Source organism: Chiloscyllium plagiosum, unplaced genomic scaffold, assembly GCF_037043375.1.
Source record: "Chiloscyllium plagiosum isolate Xiang-an unplaced genomic scaffold, Cpla_swu_hap1 HiC_scaffold_6, whole genome shotgun sequence".
Lineage (NCBI taxonomy): Eukaryota > Metazoa > Chordata > Chondrichthyes > Orectolobiformes > Hemiscylliidae > Chiloscyllium > Chiloscyllium plagiosum.
The window spans coordinates 66,633,723-66,651,734 of NW_028270144.1; the positions used below are offsets into that span (position 1 = coordinate 66,633,723).

Consider the following 18,012-nt stretch of genomic DNA (forward strand, 5'->3'; position numbering starts at 1 on the left):
ACTGAGAGATAGGTCTATTGATTTTATCAACTGCACACTCTGGATGAGTGTACAAAGTTGTATACTTTTGGATCAGTTTCTAAGAAAGGGTATGTATCTGGAGGAGATCAATTCTTCCTATAATGTCCACGATCTGGAGAAGATCAATGCTGAGACAATGTTGAGGTTCCAGAGAGAGCATTTGCTGAGGACCTGACAGAGATCAGATGCTGTTAAAGATGGGAAGACCATAAGATGATGCAGAGACGATCCGTTGGTGTGACAGAAACATTGATGTTGAGAAGGTCTGTTTGTTTATTGACAGCGAGGATCGGGATCTGGAGCACAATAGTTGGTATGAGAAGACAAGGGTCTGGGCCATATTCTGAACCTGATGTGCTGAGGTCTCATTTGGGGACTATGCAGCAGCAACTGCAAATTAATCCTTTACACCAGGAGGTCCATTGGGTGATCCGGAAGCGATGGGTCTGCTTGGTGAGGAATGCTGCTAAGGCCGCTGCTTGATCGCGGTGATGGTCCTGGTTGGAACTGAAGGATACACAGTCCGAGATGTAGGAACTCACCATGTCGGGGTAATCGTCAACGAGTTGACGTGAAATACGTTTCAGGAAGCTTCGGTAACTCCAGCCTGGTGCCTCGAGATACCTCTCAGCTAAGGAGCAAGCCTTTGTGGATCCAGTGGCTGAGAAAATCATCTGCAGTGCTGCACTACAACACTGGATGGTTTTCTCACTTTTAGTATCCAGGTGCAACAGCAAGGACACGATGTTGGTGTGGAGCTGTCGCTGGAAATCACTGGACTCTCCAAACGTGGCCAATATTTCCAACGTTTGGAGAGCTTCCACAGAGACTTGCTCACTTCCTGCCCCAAACAGTGGCTGTATCCTGGAGAGGATTGCATTTAAAAAGGGCCTGATTGTTTCTGCTGGTGCTTCAAGGATGTTTTTCTGAAGGCAAGACAACACCGCAAGGGTGAATACATCGCTGTTCTCTGGATTGCCCAACATGCTCACCAAGACATCGGTCACACTCCAACACCGCTGCCTTGCACCAAAATCGATGTTATTTAAAGCTCTGATGCAGAGCAACTGGCTAACGGGTGAGGAGTCGTACCAGCAGAGGTATCGTATTAAGCTGTTAATGACCATGTCTGTGAGACCCAGTTCGGAAAGGCAAGGAGCTTTCAGGAGTTCCCCAAAGAAGATGATTATTGGAACAGCCTGACAGTCCTGGATCCGAAGGATTTGGGAAACCAGACGATGTACGGTGTTAAACAAATCATCACCTGCAGATGCTGTCATTGCCTGGGCCAGCAGAACAACCCCCTGATCAAATCCAACCCCTCGTAGCTGTTGCCATCCTCCTACCATCACCATCTGGTCTGAGATGTCACTTTGACCAATTAGATCAAACAAGGCCTTGAGTGACCTCACACACCTTTCATTCAGTGACCTACTTGTATCAGCATCAAACCCAGCGGTGAAACCTCTCTGCTGTGACTGAATATCTGTATCACTGGGCAGAGAGAAACTCATTCCGCTGGTGAGTGATATAAGTAAGCCACTGAAAATGTGTGGGAACAATGGCCTCACCACGTCTGCCATCTTGGGCTGAGTCAGTATCTCATATAAGCCGTGGATGGCAGTCAGCGAGACGTTGGCCGAGTACATGCTCCCACGGACGGGGCAGCTTTTTCCCTCCAGTGAGTACACGAGATGTTTGATCGTACTCACTGGACAGGCTCTATCCTCAGCTGCTGCTTTCCACACATCCCGGATGAACTTGTCTCCTGGGGGGCGACAGAGCAGGAGCTGGGACATAGCTGCTGCTGAGTGTTGTGAGGTCAGAGCAGTCATCCCTCGTAGGACACGCCCTTTCACCTCCTGGTGAGGGATGATCTCCAAATGAAGCCCCAGCACATGCAGGATCTCTGAGACCCGGTCCTGAAGTTGTTTTCGCTCTTGCAGGAAGAGGTTTTCCAATAGCAACGACGCGACCCGGGCACAGCTGGGATTTTGGTCTGACAGACTGCCACAGACCATGAGAAGCAGGTTGTCCAGCTGACAGCGCGGCAGGCTTTGGCAAATCAGCTCCATCACCTGATGACACTTCTCAAACTGAGCTCCTTCATCAGGGTCCGTCAGGTCTTCCGGAAGCGTCTTCAGAAACACCAGACGCTCTTGATATTGTTGTAGACTGGCTCCATCAGCCACTAAGTACATGGACAGGATGGTACTGACCGCGCTGAGGGCCATCTGTTGCACAGCTTGGGAACCGTCAGCACAACGTGGAAGCAGTCCTCCAAGCAGCGTGCCCACAAGATTCTCCAGCACTTCCCTGCTGTCATCAAACCTCCGGGAAAACACCACGAGCATCTCCGAGATGATGTGTACAGCAGTCTCCCGCTGATTGTCTTCCATCGAAAAGATCCCCTCCTCAATCTTCTGGATGATTTCGTCCTTGTCTTCAGTCTCAGCAATGATCTTCTCCATAGCCACACAAAAGACACCAATAACAGGCTTCATCTTTGAGTCGGCTTGTGAAAATCCTCCGATTCTGTTCTTGAACTCTGTCTTCAATCTTTCCCTCAAGTTGGGATGTTACCAATTCAGTTGACCAGAGCAGTTTGCTTGATCTCCTCTCTCAGCGTCTCTCCAGCACAAGTGCACAGATCGCTTCAGTTTGTTGTGTTTTGTATGACCCTGTGATAATGTGTTGTCATGGTTCTCATTGTGATGACAGCGGCCGTCGGTTGTAATGGGGTCCTGAGCTCCCAGTGGGTGTCGTGTGCTGGGATTTTCAAAAACAAACATCCCATGAGGAGTCACAGAGATTATGACACAGAGTGTGGGCTCATTTCACAGAATCATAGAGCCAATCAGCACGGAATCAGTTCCTTCAGTGCATCCAGGTCATGGCGAAAATAATCCCAAACTAACCCAGGCCAAGCTGCCTGTCCCTGGTCTATATCCCTCCAAATATTTCAGATTCCCGTACTTCTCAAAATATCACTTTTATACACAAGAACTGAAAATGCATCAAAATAATATCATACGATTGAAATAACATAACACAGAAATCTAGAAGTAAACCTCGAAATAAGCCTGAAACTCAGGAGAAATTGCAAGATCCGTGTTACCCTCAGTCCATCATTATTCCAAATTTTTTTTGTTTTCAACATCCCTCAACACAGGTGTCATTCCTGTTGAAAGCCATCGCTGGTACATTCTATTATCTGGGAGAACCCTTTCTCTCCCAAATTCCCTTCACTGAGGAACTCTTCCTGTTCCATCACCTGGGAAATCTTTAATCAGAGCAATGTCCATTGTAGCACATGGCAGCTCTGTGGAAGCTGGTCATTTTTTTTCACAATATCTTGGATTTGAGTTCGATAATTTCTTCTTGATCATATCCTGAATCTGTGCAGTTCGTTTGGAAACTGTTGAGTCAGATGAAGCTCATCTTCATTTTGCGCAAGGAAACCTTCGTTCTCAAACTGTTGAACTACTTGTGCTGAAGTATGTAATTGTTTAAATTTGACTTATTGAGTGAGTTGGACATTTTCATTGGCCCTGTGTGGGTGATATCCTGGTGAATTAGATATTTCACATCCTCAATCATGTTACTCCAGGCTTACTGCTTATTTAATCTTTCATCTGTCAATGGAATAACACTTCTTCTTTGGAAGATGAAGGATTAAGATCTTCCTCTTGAAGTTGATCTTGGGTCAACTCATCACCTGGCATTCAAGTCAAACTGTTGCAATAATTTGTTCACCACATTGCTTTACTATCTGAATCACTTCAGTTCCAGATTCATTGATGGGTTCATGTGGGTTGCCCTGGAAATTTATTCTTTTCTCAACTGGATTTTAGATTCACAGAGACACAGAGCTGTCGAGCATGGCAATAGTCCCTTCGGTACAACTCGTCCATACCGACAAGCTAACTCAAATTAATCTGCTCCCATTTGCCAGCATTTGGCACATATCCCTCTAAACGCTTCCTATTCATAGTCCTATCTAGAATCCTTTTACATGTTGTAATTATACCAGCCTCCAACAATTTCTTTGGCAGGTCGTTGCCTGAAAACCCTGTGCCTGAAAACGTTGCCCCTCACTTCCCTTTTGAATATTTCCTTGCTTGCCTTAAACCTAAGTCTTTAGGTTTTGAACTCCCATACCCTGGGGAAAAGACCTTGCCGACTCACCCTATTCATGCTCCACATGATTTTATAAACTCCCATAATTTCACTCCATTCAGCCTCTCCCGAAAGCTCAAACTCTCTAACCCTTTCACAACATCCTTTATGTAACAGGGAGACCAGAATTGAATGTAGTGATCCAAAAGTGGCCTCACCAATGTCCTGTACAGCCGCGACATGATCAAAGCAGTGGATCCAGCACCAATCCTTTAGGCACACTGTTGGTGACAGGCCTCCTGTCTGACAAGCAACCTTCCACACTTTTAAAGTAAAGGGATAAACAATGAAATAAAACCAAGACCGCGAAACTGCCCCGATCAGACCCACCCGGGACACGGACTGATCCGGGTAAAACACACAGCAAAGCCCACTCTGGTCTAACAAGCCAGAAAATAAAACTGCCTTGACTTTGTTAAACATAAATAATGATCTGGTCACTCTGAGGAGATACAAAAATAAAAAAACTGATAAAAAGTGGCTCTCCCATGATTCTGTCTGCAATTCCCTCTTTTGGGCAGGGACAATGAGGGACCAAAGTAAAAAATAAACTCAAACAAAATCAAAGAAAACAAATGAATAAACTGTTGTGAAGGTGGATAGACTAAGTGTAGACTGTGAGGCAGGAAGATAGAATGTGGTGTTTATAAAATTGTAAAGTTGTAAAATGGAGAAAGCATGGCGTGGTCCCTTTAAAAGATTGTTTTTATGCTTAGAGTTAAAATGGATGTCTGTGAGCAGCTTGAACATTTGTCAGAACACAGAGATCCTGAACTGAAGCATTTTGTATCGAAACGGCAGAACAGGTGGAAGATTCTTTATCCGAACATCCAAAAAAAGAAAAGCTCTGAAATCCAAGTTTTTTATGTAAAGTTTTTTTCTCATTAACAAGGTCATTTGGAGAGCAAACACTTAACCCAAATCAACACCCACTCAATGTGTGTCATTCAGATGCGACGTGGGATGGTATGGCCAAGCACTGACAGGCCGAGGGTTTCTCTGTGAACGCCCAAGTCAACACCGACTTGATGAGTGTCTCTCACATGTGACATTAGGGGGGGTCGTGGCCAAGTATGTTCTTAGTTAGAGGTCTGCTTCTCCAGTAAGAGTTTAATGGTGAAATTTTAAAAAATGTCACTATTGTGAAAATCAAAAATTTGAATTCTGAAAAACAGCTGGTCCCGAGCATTTCGGAGAAAAGATCTTCTATTTGTAACGTTAGTAAAACCTGCTGCCTGGGACTGCTAATACAGCAAGGTTTGCATGTCGCAAATCAATTTGAATGGAGCCGTTAGTAACCAAAAACTTGTTAAATTTAAATCGGATGGTTTTGACAACACAGGCCCAATCCTATTGTAAGAAATATTGATATTGTCATCAAGGATATAAAAGAGGGGGCAGTTGGACAATGACCCCAGAGCTACCTGCCATCAGCCAGAGCTAACAGCCCTCAGCTCGAGAGATAGAGACTGGCTCTCACAGTCATCGGTATTTCCTGACAGAGGAACGACAAAGAAGGCATTTCTGACAGAAGAATTGGAGGAAAAGCCATTCCTGACAGGAGACTGACGGAGGAGGCACTGAACATTCCACAAGACATGGAACCTGACTGTAATTTCTAGAGACCAAATTCTATTTCTTGTATTGTATGAGTGGGACATTGGACAACATTCCATTAGAATCTTGTTTTATTTGGTGATAGTTCATAGTTAGAAGGGATTTATTTCGTTTGCTAATAGTTTTGTTTATTTATCTAACTCTAAGAGAACACATTAACTGTTACTTGTTGATATTAAAGGGAATATCGGGGATTTGTTTTATTTAACCACAAGAAGTTGCTGAAAGGCAGGTTACACCACTTTTCACACCCTTTTTACAGATTAGATGGTGAGGTACTCCTTTTGGGTATTTTGCTTTGAGTTCTCCAGGGTGGTTAACATCCCCTTAATAACAGATCGGTAGCTCGGGTGCAGCATTTGGTCGTATCTGGAGGGATCTGGACAGATTTGAACAGACGTAGGGTATGAAAGGTCCCAGCAGATTCAAACAAACTTTGTGACTAGCGTCCTAAGTCTTTAAATAAAACATCAGTGACAATTGGAAAATCTGTTTAATTTCAGTTGCCTGTTGTGGGGTAAATGGAAAGTGGGGAAATGGGTCTTAACATTACGGAAGAGGTTCTGGGGGCAAAGATGCTTTCCAAATTTGCCGAGCAAGTTTTGAAAGACAGAAAATGGTGCCAGTTTAGAATGAGCAAACAGGCCAAAAGTGGGTTTAACGAAGGATAGTAAGAAAACTGAAATTGTAAGGGAGTTAACCAAGCATTTAGCTATGGCTAACACTGTAGGTATATAACTTTAAGTGCAATGGAGTTAGAAAAAAAAATTACAAATGAGAGAATTGGAGTCAGAAAGTGAAAAAGAGAGAGAGAGCAGAAAGGGGTCTGAAACAGATTGAATTACGGTTACAAGCAGAGGAACGGGAAATTGAAAGAGGAAAGAAGATTTCCAGCAGAGGAAAAAGAGAAAGAGAGAGAAGAAAGGGATAAAGAGAGAGAATTTGATCTACAGAAGTTGGCAATTAGACAGGAAAGTTGACATAATAGGATGCATGTGAAGGTAGAAGATAGGTTTAGTGAGGAGGATAGTGATAATGAGTAAACCCAGGTAGCCAAGGGCTTGGTCGGGATATCTTCAAACATGTCAATACTTGATCAAAATTCGATGAAAAGGATGTGGAAGCCTTTTTTGTTTCTCTTTGAGAAATTGGCTCAACAGGATGGACTGACCAGAAACTGCGTGGATAAGATTAATTCAGACCATATTAAGGAGGCAGGGTTACTGAGGTGCTTGCAGCTCTGTCAGAGGTGGTGTCAGGAGAATAGGAAGAAGTGAAAAAGGCTATTTAGAGTGCCTACAAATTGATGTCAGAAGCATACAGACAATGGTTCAGAAATGTACAAATGGAAGCAGGTCAGACTTAAATCGAGTTTGAAAGAATTAAACAGAGCAACCTAGCTAGATAGATGAGATCATTAAAGATAGGAAAGGTATATGAAGCTCTTAGAGATATTATTCTGCTAGAGGAGTTAAAAAACTCACTTCCAGAAGTGATAAAGAACTCATGTTGGGAAACAAGACGTTAAAACAGCCAGCGGAGCCCCAGTGGATGGTGAGTGAATACAAATTAGTGTGTAATTCGAAATGTAGCTTCTGACAGTAATTTCTTTCCATAAGGGATAGAAATTGAGAAAGAGAGAGATCCTTCAATGAAAACCAAATGGAGATCACACTTTGAACAGATTATTACAAGTTGAAAAAAAACCCCAGGGGGATGGAAATGAGGTACAAAATCTTCGGTGTTTTTGCAGCAAAACACTGGGACATACAAGGTCACAGTGCCGGTGGTTTAAGAAAGGGACTTGGAAAAAGAATGGGGGAAAAGAGGTTAAACCAGTGGGATTAGTTAAGGCAGTGAAGGAAATCCCAAGAGCAGTCGAGGAGCTGAAGGAGAGTAAGATACTGCTTGATCTTTTCAAAGAGTTCACCTGCGGCAGTAAGGTTTACTCAGGTAGATCAGGGGAATAGGGAAAAAAAAATGAGAGTTAAGGGAGCTCGTGTGTTTCTAATAGTGAGAGACCTTAAAGACCACGTTGACGGCTTACTGTCAGGATGACCCAAATGATTAGGATAAAGATATCCCATTTTTTATTGTTTACTACCAGAGATGGTAGAAATGAAACGACTCAGTTTGCTCCTTTTGAATTGATGTTCAGACACAAAGTGTGAGGGCCTTTAAAGGTAATTATGGAAAAGTTGACAGGTCTGAAGTCAGAGATCTCACAATTGGATTATGTATCAGAGGCGAGAGACAGATTAAACAGAGTAGTTGAATTAGCTTGACAACATTTGAGGATGACACAGCACCTAGGAGAAGATAAGAAATCTCAAGTACACACGTTTGACCCTGGGGATAAAGGTTGGGGCCATAAACAATGGTGGGAGATACCTTCAAAGTGATGTTCAATGGTCCTTCTAAGATTGAGGTGAAGTTGATTCAGGTAGATTATCTGGTAATGATGCCAGATGGAGAAAAAAAATATTGGGTCTGTCATGTGAAGATACTGAAACAGTACTATGACAAGGAGAGTGAATTTGCAAAACAGGTATTAGTTACTGCCACTCAGAGTAGGAATCAATCCAGAGGATTTGGATTTTGAATGTTCCCCAAAGCAAATTGAATAATGAGAAAGTCCTGAAGGAATGGGATAAGGAAGTGAGCAATCTGACTCCCGAATGGTGAACTGAATTGAAAGATTCGTTACAGAGTTGTGAGCACCTGTGTAGAAATAGAATGGGGACTACTAATACTTTAGTATATGAGGTTGATGAAAGGAATGCTGCTCTGATAAAACAGCACCCATACCAGAGTAATCCTTTCAAAGCTCCGCAGGTTCAGAATGAAGTGGAAGTAATGCTCCAGGAAGAATTCATGGAGACAAGTCAAAGCGAGTGAAGTTTGCCAATCGTATTGGTTCTGAAGTCTGGGGGTACTCAATGATTCTGCATAGATTATCAGAAGGACAATGCTATGACTAAATCTGATTCGGAGATGCCGGTGTACAAATCACACAACACCACGTTATAGTCCAACAGGTTTAATTGGAAGCACCAGCTTTCAGAGCGCCGCTTCTTCATCAGGACCACCATGTCAAATGTTTTGAAACCCCTCAAAATTATCAAAGGCCCAAGCAATATAGATGTTGGAGCTGTGTTGTTACGGCACAATGATTGTGCAATTGAAACACCAAATCAATTATTTTTAAACAAAAATCAATATCCACCAGAAAAAATATTCCACTGGTGGAAAAGAGTTATTGAGTCTGGTAATGACCTCACAACATTTTAATGTTCACGTTGCAAACAATGCATCAGAGATGATGGTGTATACCAATTACAATCCTTTGACATTCCTGGAAAGATTTGATGACAAGAGCATCAGACTATTTCATTGGAGTCTCATGTTACAAGTGTTTAAGTTTCAGATTGTATACGTTGTGTGTCATGAAAATATTATTGCGATGCTTTATCCAGAGTTAAAAAGAAAAATGTTTGTATGAGACAGAAACAGTAGGGTTCTATATATATATATATATACATATACACAGGAATTAGTATAAAGCGTAACTGGAGATTAATGAGCTACGGATCTGGTGATATAATGGAGTTAAGTGTACAAAAAAGATAGAAGCCATTTTTTCGCAATGATGGCTTATTTTTCCTGAATGGTGAAGGTGTTGCAAAGTTGGTTACAATGATTGGAGATTGGGGTGGGGGTGTCAAGAGGTTAGAATTTGGTGTTTGTAAAATTATAAAATGGGGAAAGCATTACGTGATGTATTTAACAGTTGATGCTTTTTCTATGGTTAGAGATTTGAATGCAGTATGTAGAAAGCATGAAATGAAACATTTGTATCAAAAGGCCGTACAATAAGGTGGTCAAGCAGCAATTTTTACCTGGACAACAGTCTTTTGAATCTCATCAATCAATTTGAACCAGGCATTTAGATACCAGCAATCCATTAAGTTTAAATCTGGCGGTTTTGACAACATAGGACTACTGTAAAAAATATTAATATGTCAACAAGGTTCTAAAAGGGGGCAGTTGGACAAAGAACCCAGAGTTAATTGCCATCCGCTAGAGCTAAGAGCCCTTAGCTCTAGAGAGAGAAATTGGTGCTCTCAGTCATCTATGTATTAGAAAAAGCACCATCTAAATTCCTGACAGAAGGACGACTGAAGACGTTCCTGACAGATCAACAGACGAGGCACCGACCATTCTGGAAGATACGTAACCTGGCTGGAATTTTGAGAGACAAAATTCAAGTTTTGTTATACGAGTGAAACTTCTATTTATTGGAACAGCACAGTATTATAATCTTGTTTAATTCAGGAATAGCTCGTAGATAAAAGGGAATTATTTGATTTGTTAATAGTTTTGTTAATTTGTTCACTAATTGAGTTGTATAAATAAATTATTACTTGCTAATTTTAAAGTGAGTGTCAGAGGTTTAGTTTAGTTAACAACTAGAAGTTGCTGAAAGGCAGATGACACCACTTTTCACACCCTTTTTAAGATTAAAGGGCGAGGTGCTCCTCTGAGTTTTTGGTTTCAGTTCTCAATGGGGAGTCAACCTCCGCTGTGTAAGATCTGCCAGCACCAGAGCAGCCGCACCTGACATCACCACCCATCCCCTAATGATACCCCCTCAGACCCTCCTGCTGGGTAGAGATATCTCATTTATGGATGCCATTGGGATGGATGGAGACTCTCTGCTGGGGAGGTCATCCACGAGGAAGATGAAGCACATTCACGTGATATACTGATATTTTTTCCTATCTGGCATCTTTAGCAGATAATTCACCTGACTTCATTTCTTTTCAATCTGATAAGGACTACTAAACCTTCCTTTGAAGGGATTTCCCATCACTGGTAACAGCATTACTTTATCCTCACGGGCAACTGTACAAATTTGAAATTTCTTACCTATTTCTTTCTTCATTAGGTGCTGAGCCACCTTGCAACATTATCGAGCAAATACACCTACTCTGTTTAATCTGTCTCTCACCTCTGATACATAATCCAACGGAGAAATCTCGGGCTTCAGACCTATCAATTTTTCCTGAATTAATTTTGAAGGACCTCATACTTTGTGTCTGAACATCACTTCAAATGGAACAAACTGAGTCAACTTATTTGAAGCATCTCTCTTGGTAAACAACATAAATGGGATAACTTTATCCCAATCATTTGAGTAATCCTGACAACAAGCCCTCAACATGGTCTTTAGGTGCTGATGCCCCATTTCCAATCCTCCCTGAGATTCAGGATGGTACACACTTGATGTAATGTGTTGAATGCAGAAACTATGACATCCTTACATAATTTGATAGTAAAATTGGCCTGACTGAATCACGGAGTAATTCACAATGACTAAAGAAAGCAAGCATCTCCTCCAAAACCTTTTGCGCCTTGACATTCCGTAATGGAATTGCCTCCAGCAACCTAGTAGACAATCCATTCTGGTTAGCAAATACTGGTCCCCACTTTTGGTTTTCATGAGGGGACCATTATAATCATTTATAATCCATGTAAAATATTCTTGAAAAGCGAGAATTGACAACAAAGGTATTGGTTTTATTCCTGCCTATGGTTTTTCTACCATCTGAAATGTCTGAAAGGTGCAGCAAAATTCAACCACATCTTTCTGTAATCCAGGCCAATAAAAAAGCTTCTGTATCTTAGCCTGAGTGTTCCTCACTCCTGGATCAACTCCGACAGGTAATATGTATACTACATGCAAAACTTCTGGTCTCTACTCTACCAGCAACACAATCTAGTGAACTTGCACCCATATCTCATTTGCACTACCCTGCCAAGGTCTCCATGTCTGCCTTGAGATTTTATCCTTAAGATAATACCATTCTGGAATACACTCTGATTCTTTTTCCAAACGGGCTTCATGACATAAATCCTTTACCATCTCATCCTTTTGTTGTAACTCCATTAATCTTTCAGAACTAAACAACCCACCGTAATCCTCTAACTTGCTTAGCTTTTTCCTTGACCATCTCATCAGAGTGTCAGCTAACTGGACCTCAACTCCTTGGTCTTTCTCTTTTCCCTTTCTTGTTTCAACTTATGTCTATAGGTTTGTGTCAACAGGCCAAAAAAATGCCAGGTACTTTTCTTTTAACTCCTCAGTTCCCTGGTTTTCTTTTGGTTTCTCCACTCCAGTACACTGGGCTTCACTCCCAGCTGTGATCCAGTGATATCATTCCCAAGAATTAACTGGATTCCTGGAATAGCCAATTTTCCCGTCACTCCCACTATCACTTCCCCAATCTTGACTGGACTTTCTAACCTTATCGTACACAGGGGAATACCACTCCTCTCTCTATTTATTCTATAGATTATCACACTCTCAGACAATATTTCAGAAGGATTGCAAATATTTTCATCTCTCACTATTAGAGACACACTAGTTCTCATATCTCTTCATATATTTTTTTTTACTTATTCTCCCTTTTCTACCTGAGTAAAACTTACTCACAAAGGTGAAATCTTTGAAAAGGTCAAGCCGGTGACTAGGCTGTGCACTCTCCTTCACCTCCTCGACGTCTCAAGATTTCCTTCATTGCCTTAAGTAATCTGACTGGTTTAAAGAACACTCTTTTATCACATTCTTCTTCCCAGTGCCTTTCTGAAACCACTGGCACTGTGACTTTGTGTGTCTCACATTATTGCTATGAAAGCACTTGAGACCTCTTTTCTATCCTATTGGGTTTCTTTTTTCCACATGTGGTAAACTGTTTCTAGTGTGATCTACTTTTTGCTTTTCATTGAAGGATTCCCCACTTTCCCAATTTCTAACCCTCATGGAATGAAATTGCTGTCAGAAGCGAGATTTCGAACTGCGGACTAACGCTTATTCATTTACCATCTCGTCAGCTCTTCTGGGTGTTTTAAATTTCTGTTCCTCAGCGTGAGCTCTTATCAATTCTGGAAATGAGTTTTTACACTCCTTCAGCAAAATAATATCTCTAAGAGCCTCATACATCATTTCTATCTTTAATGCTTTCATTCATCTATTGAGGTTGGTCTGTTTAATCCTTTCAAACTCAATGTAAATCCAATGTCGTTCCTTTCTTACATTTCTGAACCGTTGTCTATCTACTTCTGATACCAGTTCATAGGCACTCAAAATAGACTTTATTTCCTTCTTCATATTCTCCTGACACCCACTCTGACAGTGCTGTCAACAATTCACTAGCCCTACCGACCAACTTTGTTTGGATCAACAAAATCCATATGGTCGCTTGCCACCTCATTTATTTAGCCACTTTCTCAAATGAGATGAAAAGGGTTTTTATGTCCTTCTTATCAAATTTATGCAATACTTGGATATATTTAAACAGGTCCCCACCAGGCCATTGGCTATGGTGGTTTACCTCATTATCACTATGCTCCCCACTAAAATTATCTTCCACCTTCATCTCCATCCTTTTGAGGCAACATTCCTGTCTAATCATCAACTTCTGAAATTCAAACTCTCTTTTTCCCTTCCTTCTGCTCAGGCCTTCCTCTCCTTTCTTTTTCCTCAGCTTTTAACTAATTCAAACTGTTTCAGTTCCCTTTCTAACTCCAATTGGCTTATTTGCAATTTAATTGTTTCTAACACCACTGCACTTGACTGTTAGTCTGATACACTTAAATGCATGGCTAACTCCGTTACAATTTCAGCTTTTTTGTTATCCCTCATTAAACCCAATTTTAGTCTATTTGCTGATTCTACAAGGGTCACCTTTCTCTGTCTTTCTAATTTGTCTTGGCAAATTTGAGAAGCGTCTTTGCCCCAAAACCTCTTTAGCAATGCTCAGACCCATTTCCCCACTTTCAATTTAACCAACAAGCAACCAATATTGAACAGATTTTCCACTTCTCACTTCCATTTAAAAACCTAGAACACTAACCCACAAGTCTGTTTCAACTTGCTGGGATTTTTCCTAACCAAGATCTGTACAAATCTGTCCAGATCCTGGATTCAAGCCCCCAATCTGTTAGAAAGCAGAGGTTGACCCCTCTCTGAGATGTAAAACCAAAACACACACAGAGGACCATCATACCCTGTAATCTGTAAAGAGTGTTTAACAGATGTAACCCACCTTTCAGCAACTTTAGTGGTTAAATAAATCCCTGACTCTCAATCTAAAATCAACAAGTAACAACTTATTTATCTCACTCGAACAGGAAACAAATAAATTCTTAACTAATTATTCCCGAATTAAACAAAATTCTAATGGTTTGCTGTTCCAATTAATAGAAGCCTCATAGATAGAATTTGGTCTCTCAAAATTACAGCCAGGTTCCAGATGTTGTGCCTCCTCTGATGTTCTTCTGTCAGGAACATCTTCTTTGTTATCCTTCTGTCAGGAACATCTTCTTTGTTATCCTTCTGTCAGGAACGTCTTCTCCATCATTGGTTCCGTTATTATTTCGAAGGTGCTTTCTCTAAGACATAGAGGAGGCTGTGAGAGCCAACGATTTTCTCTTGAAAGCTGAGGGCTCTGAGCTCTGGTGAATGGACGTTGTCTCTGGAGTCTTTATCTGACTGCCCTTTCATTTATACTCTTGATGACATATCAATATTTCTTACAATACGATTGTTCCTCTGTTGTCAAAACTTTCAGATTCAAAATTAATAGATTTTTCGTATCAAAGTGCCTGGTTCAAATTGATTGGCTAAATTCAAAAGTCTGTTGTCTTGGTAAATCCTGCTGCTTTCCCTGCAAACTGTACAGCCTTTCCATATAAATGTTTCAGTTCAGGCTCTATGTACTGCATTGAAATTGTTATGCAGAAAAAGCATAATCTTTTCTGGATGTTATCTTCCTAGATTTGCAAAAGGCCTTTGATAAGGTGCCTCACGGGAGGCTGAGGAAGGTGAGGACCCATGATGATCGAGGTGAGCTACTGGCATGGATTGAGGATTGGCTGTCTGACAGTCTGAGTTGGGATAAAAGCATCTTTTTCAAAATGGTAGCTGGTGACAAGTGGTATCCTGCAAGGTTCAGTGTTGGGCCGCAGCTGTTCACTTTATAAATAAATGATCTGGATGAAGTAACGGGGGGCATTATGCCCCATTTCGAATACTGTGTCCAGTTTTGAGCACCACACCTCCGCGTGTCCAGAGGAGATTCACACAGATGATCCCTGGAATGGTAGTCCTAACATATGATGAACAGCTGAGGATCCTGGGATTGTCTTCGTTAGCATTCAGGAGGTTGAGGGGAGATCTAATAGAAACATGCAAGCATGGCTTAGAAAGGGTGGAGACTGGAAAATTGTTTCCCTCAGGCGAGGAGACTTGAACTCGTGGGCACATCCTTAGAATTAGAGAGGTTCAATTTAAAATAGAAATGAAGAGACATTTCTTCAGCCAGAGAATGGTGGACTGTGGAATTCACTGCCACGGAGCGCAGTGGAGGCTGGGACATTAAATACCTTCAAGGCAGAGATTGATAAATTCTTTATCTTGCAAGGAATTAAGGGATACGGGGAGAGTGTGGGTTGGTGGCGTTGAAATGCCCATCAGCCATGATGAAATGATGGAGTGGACTCGATGGGCTGAATAGCCTTAATTCCACTCCTATTTCTCATGGTCTTATGGTCTTATCTTTTAAAGGCACCATGTAAAAGTCCAGGCTCCAGGAACTGACATTTCAAGAAAATAGCTGGTCAGAAATAGAGGCCAGAAAGTGTCTCCCAACAACAGCAGCCAGTCTGAATTACATGTCCCTCCAGGCAGGCAGACTGCAGTGCACGAGGCTCCAGGTTCCAAACAGCAGCTACTCTCTGGTGCAGTTGGCGTTATTACAGCAATCTTAACTCACCAAGAAAAAATGCAGTACACCAGGCTCCCAAAGGCAGCAGCAGTGAAGCATCCCAAGCTCCATTCCCTCCACAGCACTCGAGGCTCCAGGCTTTAGGCCTAAACTAGCTCCAGCTGTTCTGAGTTACAGCAGGGGTTGCCACTCCAGCTTCCACATTCCAGTGACAGCAGCAGCAGACTGCAGTCTCCTAATACACTGCCCTCTACAGGGAAAATAACCCTCCCTCTCCACTCTCTTTCTCTTGCCATCGAGCCAGTTCTGTTGCCAAATTCTCCCTGTATTCAATGTGATCAACCTTGCTAACCAGCCTGCCATATGGAACCTTGTTGAATGCCTCACTGAAGTCCATATACAACACATCCTCTGCTCTGCCTTCATCAGCCCACTTCGTTATTGCTTCAAAAAACTCAATCAAGTTAATGAGACATTATTTCCAATGTACAACACAATGTAGACTGCTGAATGAGTGCTATTTATTGAAGTACATTTCCCTTAAGATCCCCTCAAACAACTTGCCCACCTCTGATGTCAGTCTCATCAGTCTATAGTTCCGTGGCTTTTCCTTCCACCTTTTTTAAACAGTGGCACCACTGTAGTCAACCTCCAGTCTTCCGGTACCGCGTCTGTGACTATCAATGATACAAATATTTCAGCAAGAGGCTCAGCAATCACTTCTCTAGCTTCCCACAGAGTTCAAGGGGACACTGATCAGGTCCCAGGGATCAATCCACCTTTATGCATTTTATGAAATCCAGCACCTCCTCCACATCTTTTGAGTCCATGTTTGATGTTATTTCTCTGTTATTCAAAGAGATGATCTGCAGATAGAGAACTGGAAGATAAAAGATAAACAAAATTAAGGAGAATAAAATTGATTACAGGTTAAAGAGGTTACACAATTTGAAAATAGTGAATTTTGGATAATGTATGCAAATAGATTAACTGAGAGAAAAACACAGATGTTGACAGTTTGAGCAGATCATTCCACTCAAAAGACCAAGGGACATGACGTAGATGACAAAAATGTGATCTTAGACTTGGTTATTGGGTAAGGGCTGGGGTTGTGACCCTTGCCTTGGCCATAATAAGAGCAGTCATGAAGGAAACACAATTTGTAGAAGAGGCAAATGAGAGGATCCATCAACGGACTAAACATACCAAAACAATTAGAACTCGTGCTCCAAGGCAAATGAGGTGTTGGAGATGTAATGTTCAAGTACATCCATGGGTGAGAATATATTGCATATGAGTTGAGTGTGTGGTGCTGGAAAAGCAGAACAGGTCAAGCAGCATCCGAGGACCAGGAAAATCAACATTTTGGAGGGGAGGGTGGAGCCGACGGGTGGGAAGGAAGATGGACAGGTAGAACAGGTCATGAGGGTGGTGCCGAGCTAGAAGGTTGAAACTGGGATAAGGTGGGAGGAGCGGAAATTCATGGACCTCCCCATCTCCATCAATGGTGATCGACTCAACGCTGATATTTTCTACAAACCCACCGACTCCCACAATTACCTGGATTACACCTTCTCCCACTCTGCCTCCTGTAAAAATGATATCCTTTATTCCCAAATCCTCCGCCGCATCTGCTCCCAGGAAGACCAGTTCCACCATAGAACGCACCTGTTGGCCTCCTTCATTAAAGACTGTAACTTTCCCTTGACAACATAGTGGAAGATGCTCTCCAATGCATCTCATCCACGTCTGACATCTCTGCCCTCAAATCCCACTCCTCTAAATGCAACAACTACAGAATACCCCTGGTCCTCACTTTCCATTCCCCACCAACCTCTGTATACATCGCATCATCCTCTGCCATTTCCGCCACCTACAAATGGACCCCACCACCAGGGATATATTTCCCTCCCCACCCTTATCCACCTTTCCATAAAGACAATTCTCTCCGTGACTAGCTCGTCAGGTCCACGCTCCCCAGCAAGCCACGCTCCCCTCCCGACACATTCCCCTGCCTCCGCAGGAATTGCAAAACCCAAACCTCACCTCCCCCTCACCTCTGTCCAAGGCCCCAAAGGACCCTTCCACTTCCATCAAAATTTCACCTTCACTTTCACATATGTCATTTACTGAATCCATTGCCCCCGATGTAGTCTCGTCTACATTGGGGAGACTGACAGCCGACTCGCAGAGTGCTTCAGAGACCATCTCCAGGACACCCGCACAAACCAAGCCCTTTTGCCAAACACTTTAACTCCCCCTCCCACTCTGCCAAGGACATGTAGGTCCCGAGGTCTCCTCCATTGCCACTCCGTTACCACCCGACGCCGAAGGAAGAACACCTATTCTTCCACCTCGGGACTCTCCAACTCTATGGCATCAATGTGGATTTCACCAGTTTCCTCGT

The 18,012-nt window shown here is 42.3% G+C and overlaps 1 protein-coding gene across 1 annotated transcript; it reads right to left on the reverse strand.

Moving 5' to 3' along the window:
• Positions 1–386: 386 nt before the first annotated feature.
• On the reverse strand, positions 387–2,525 carry LOC148149776 (maestro heat-like repeat-containing protein family member 1). Its single transcript, XM_087988545.1, has one exon. The coding sequence runs from the start codon at positions 2,523–2,525 to the stop codon at positions 387–389; it is 2,139 nt and encodes a 712-aa protein (XP_087844671.1).
• Positions 2,526–18,012: the final 15,487 nt, after the last annotated feature.

Excerpts from the sequence above, each read along its gene's own strand:
- LOC148149776 (XM_087988545.1), bottom strand. The coding sequence starts at position 2,525 with ATGAAGCCTGTTATTGGTGTCTTTTGTGTGGCTATGGAGAAGATCATT.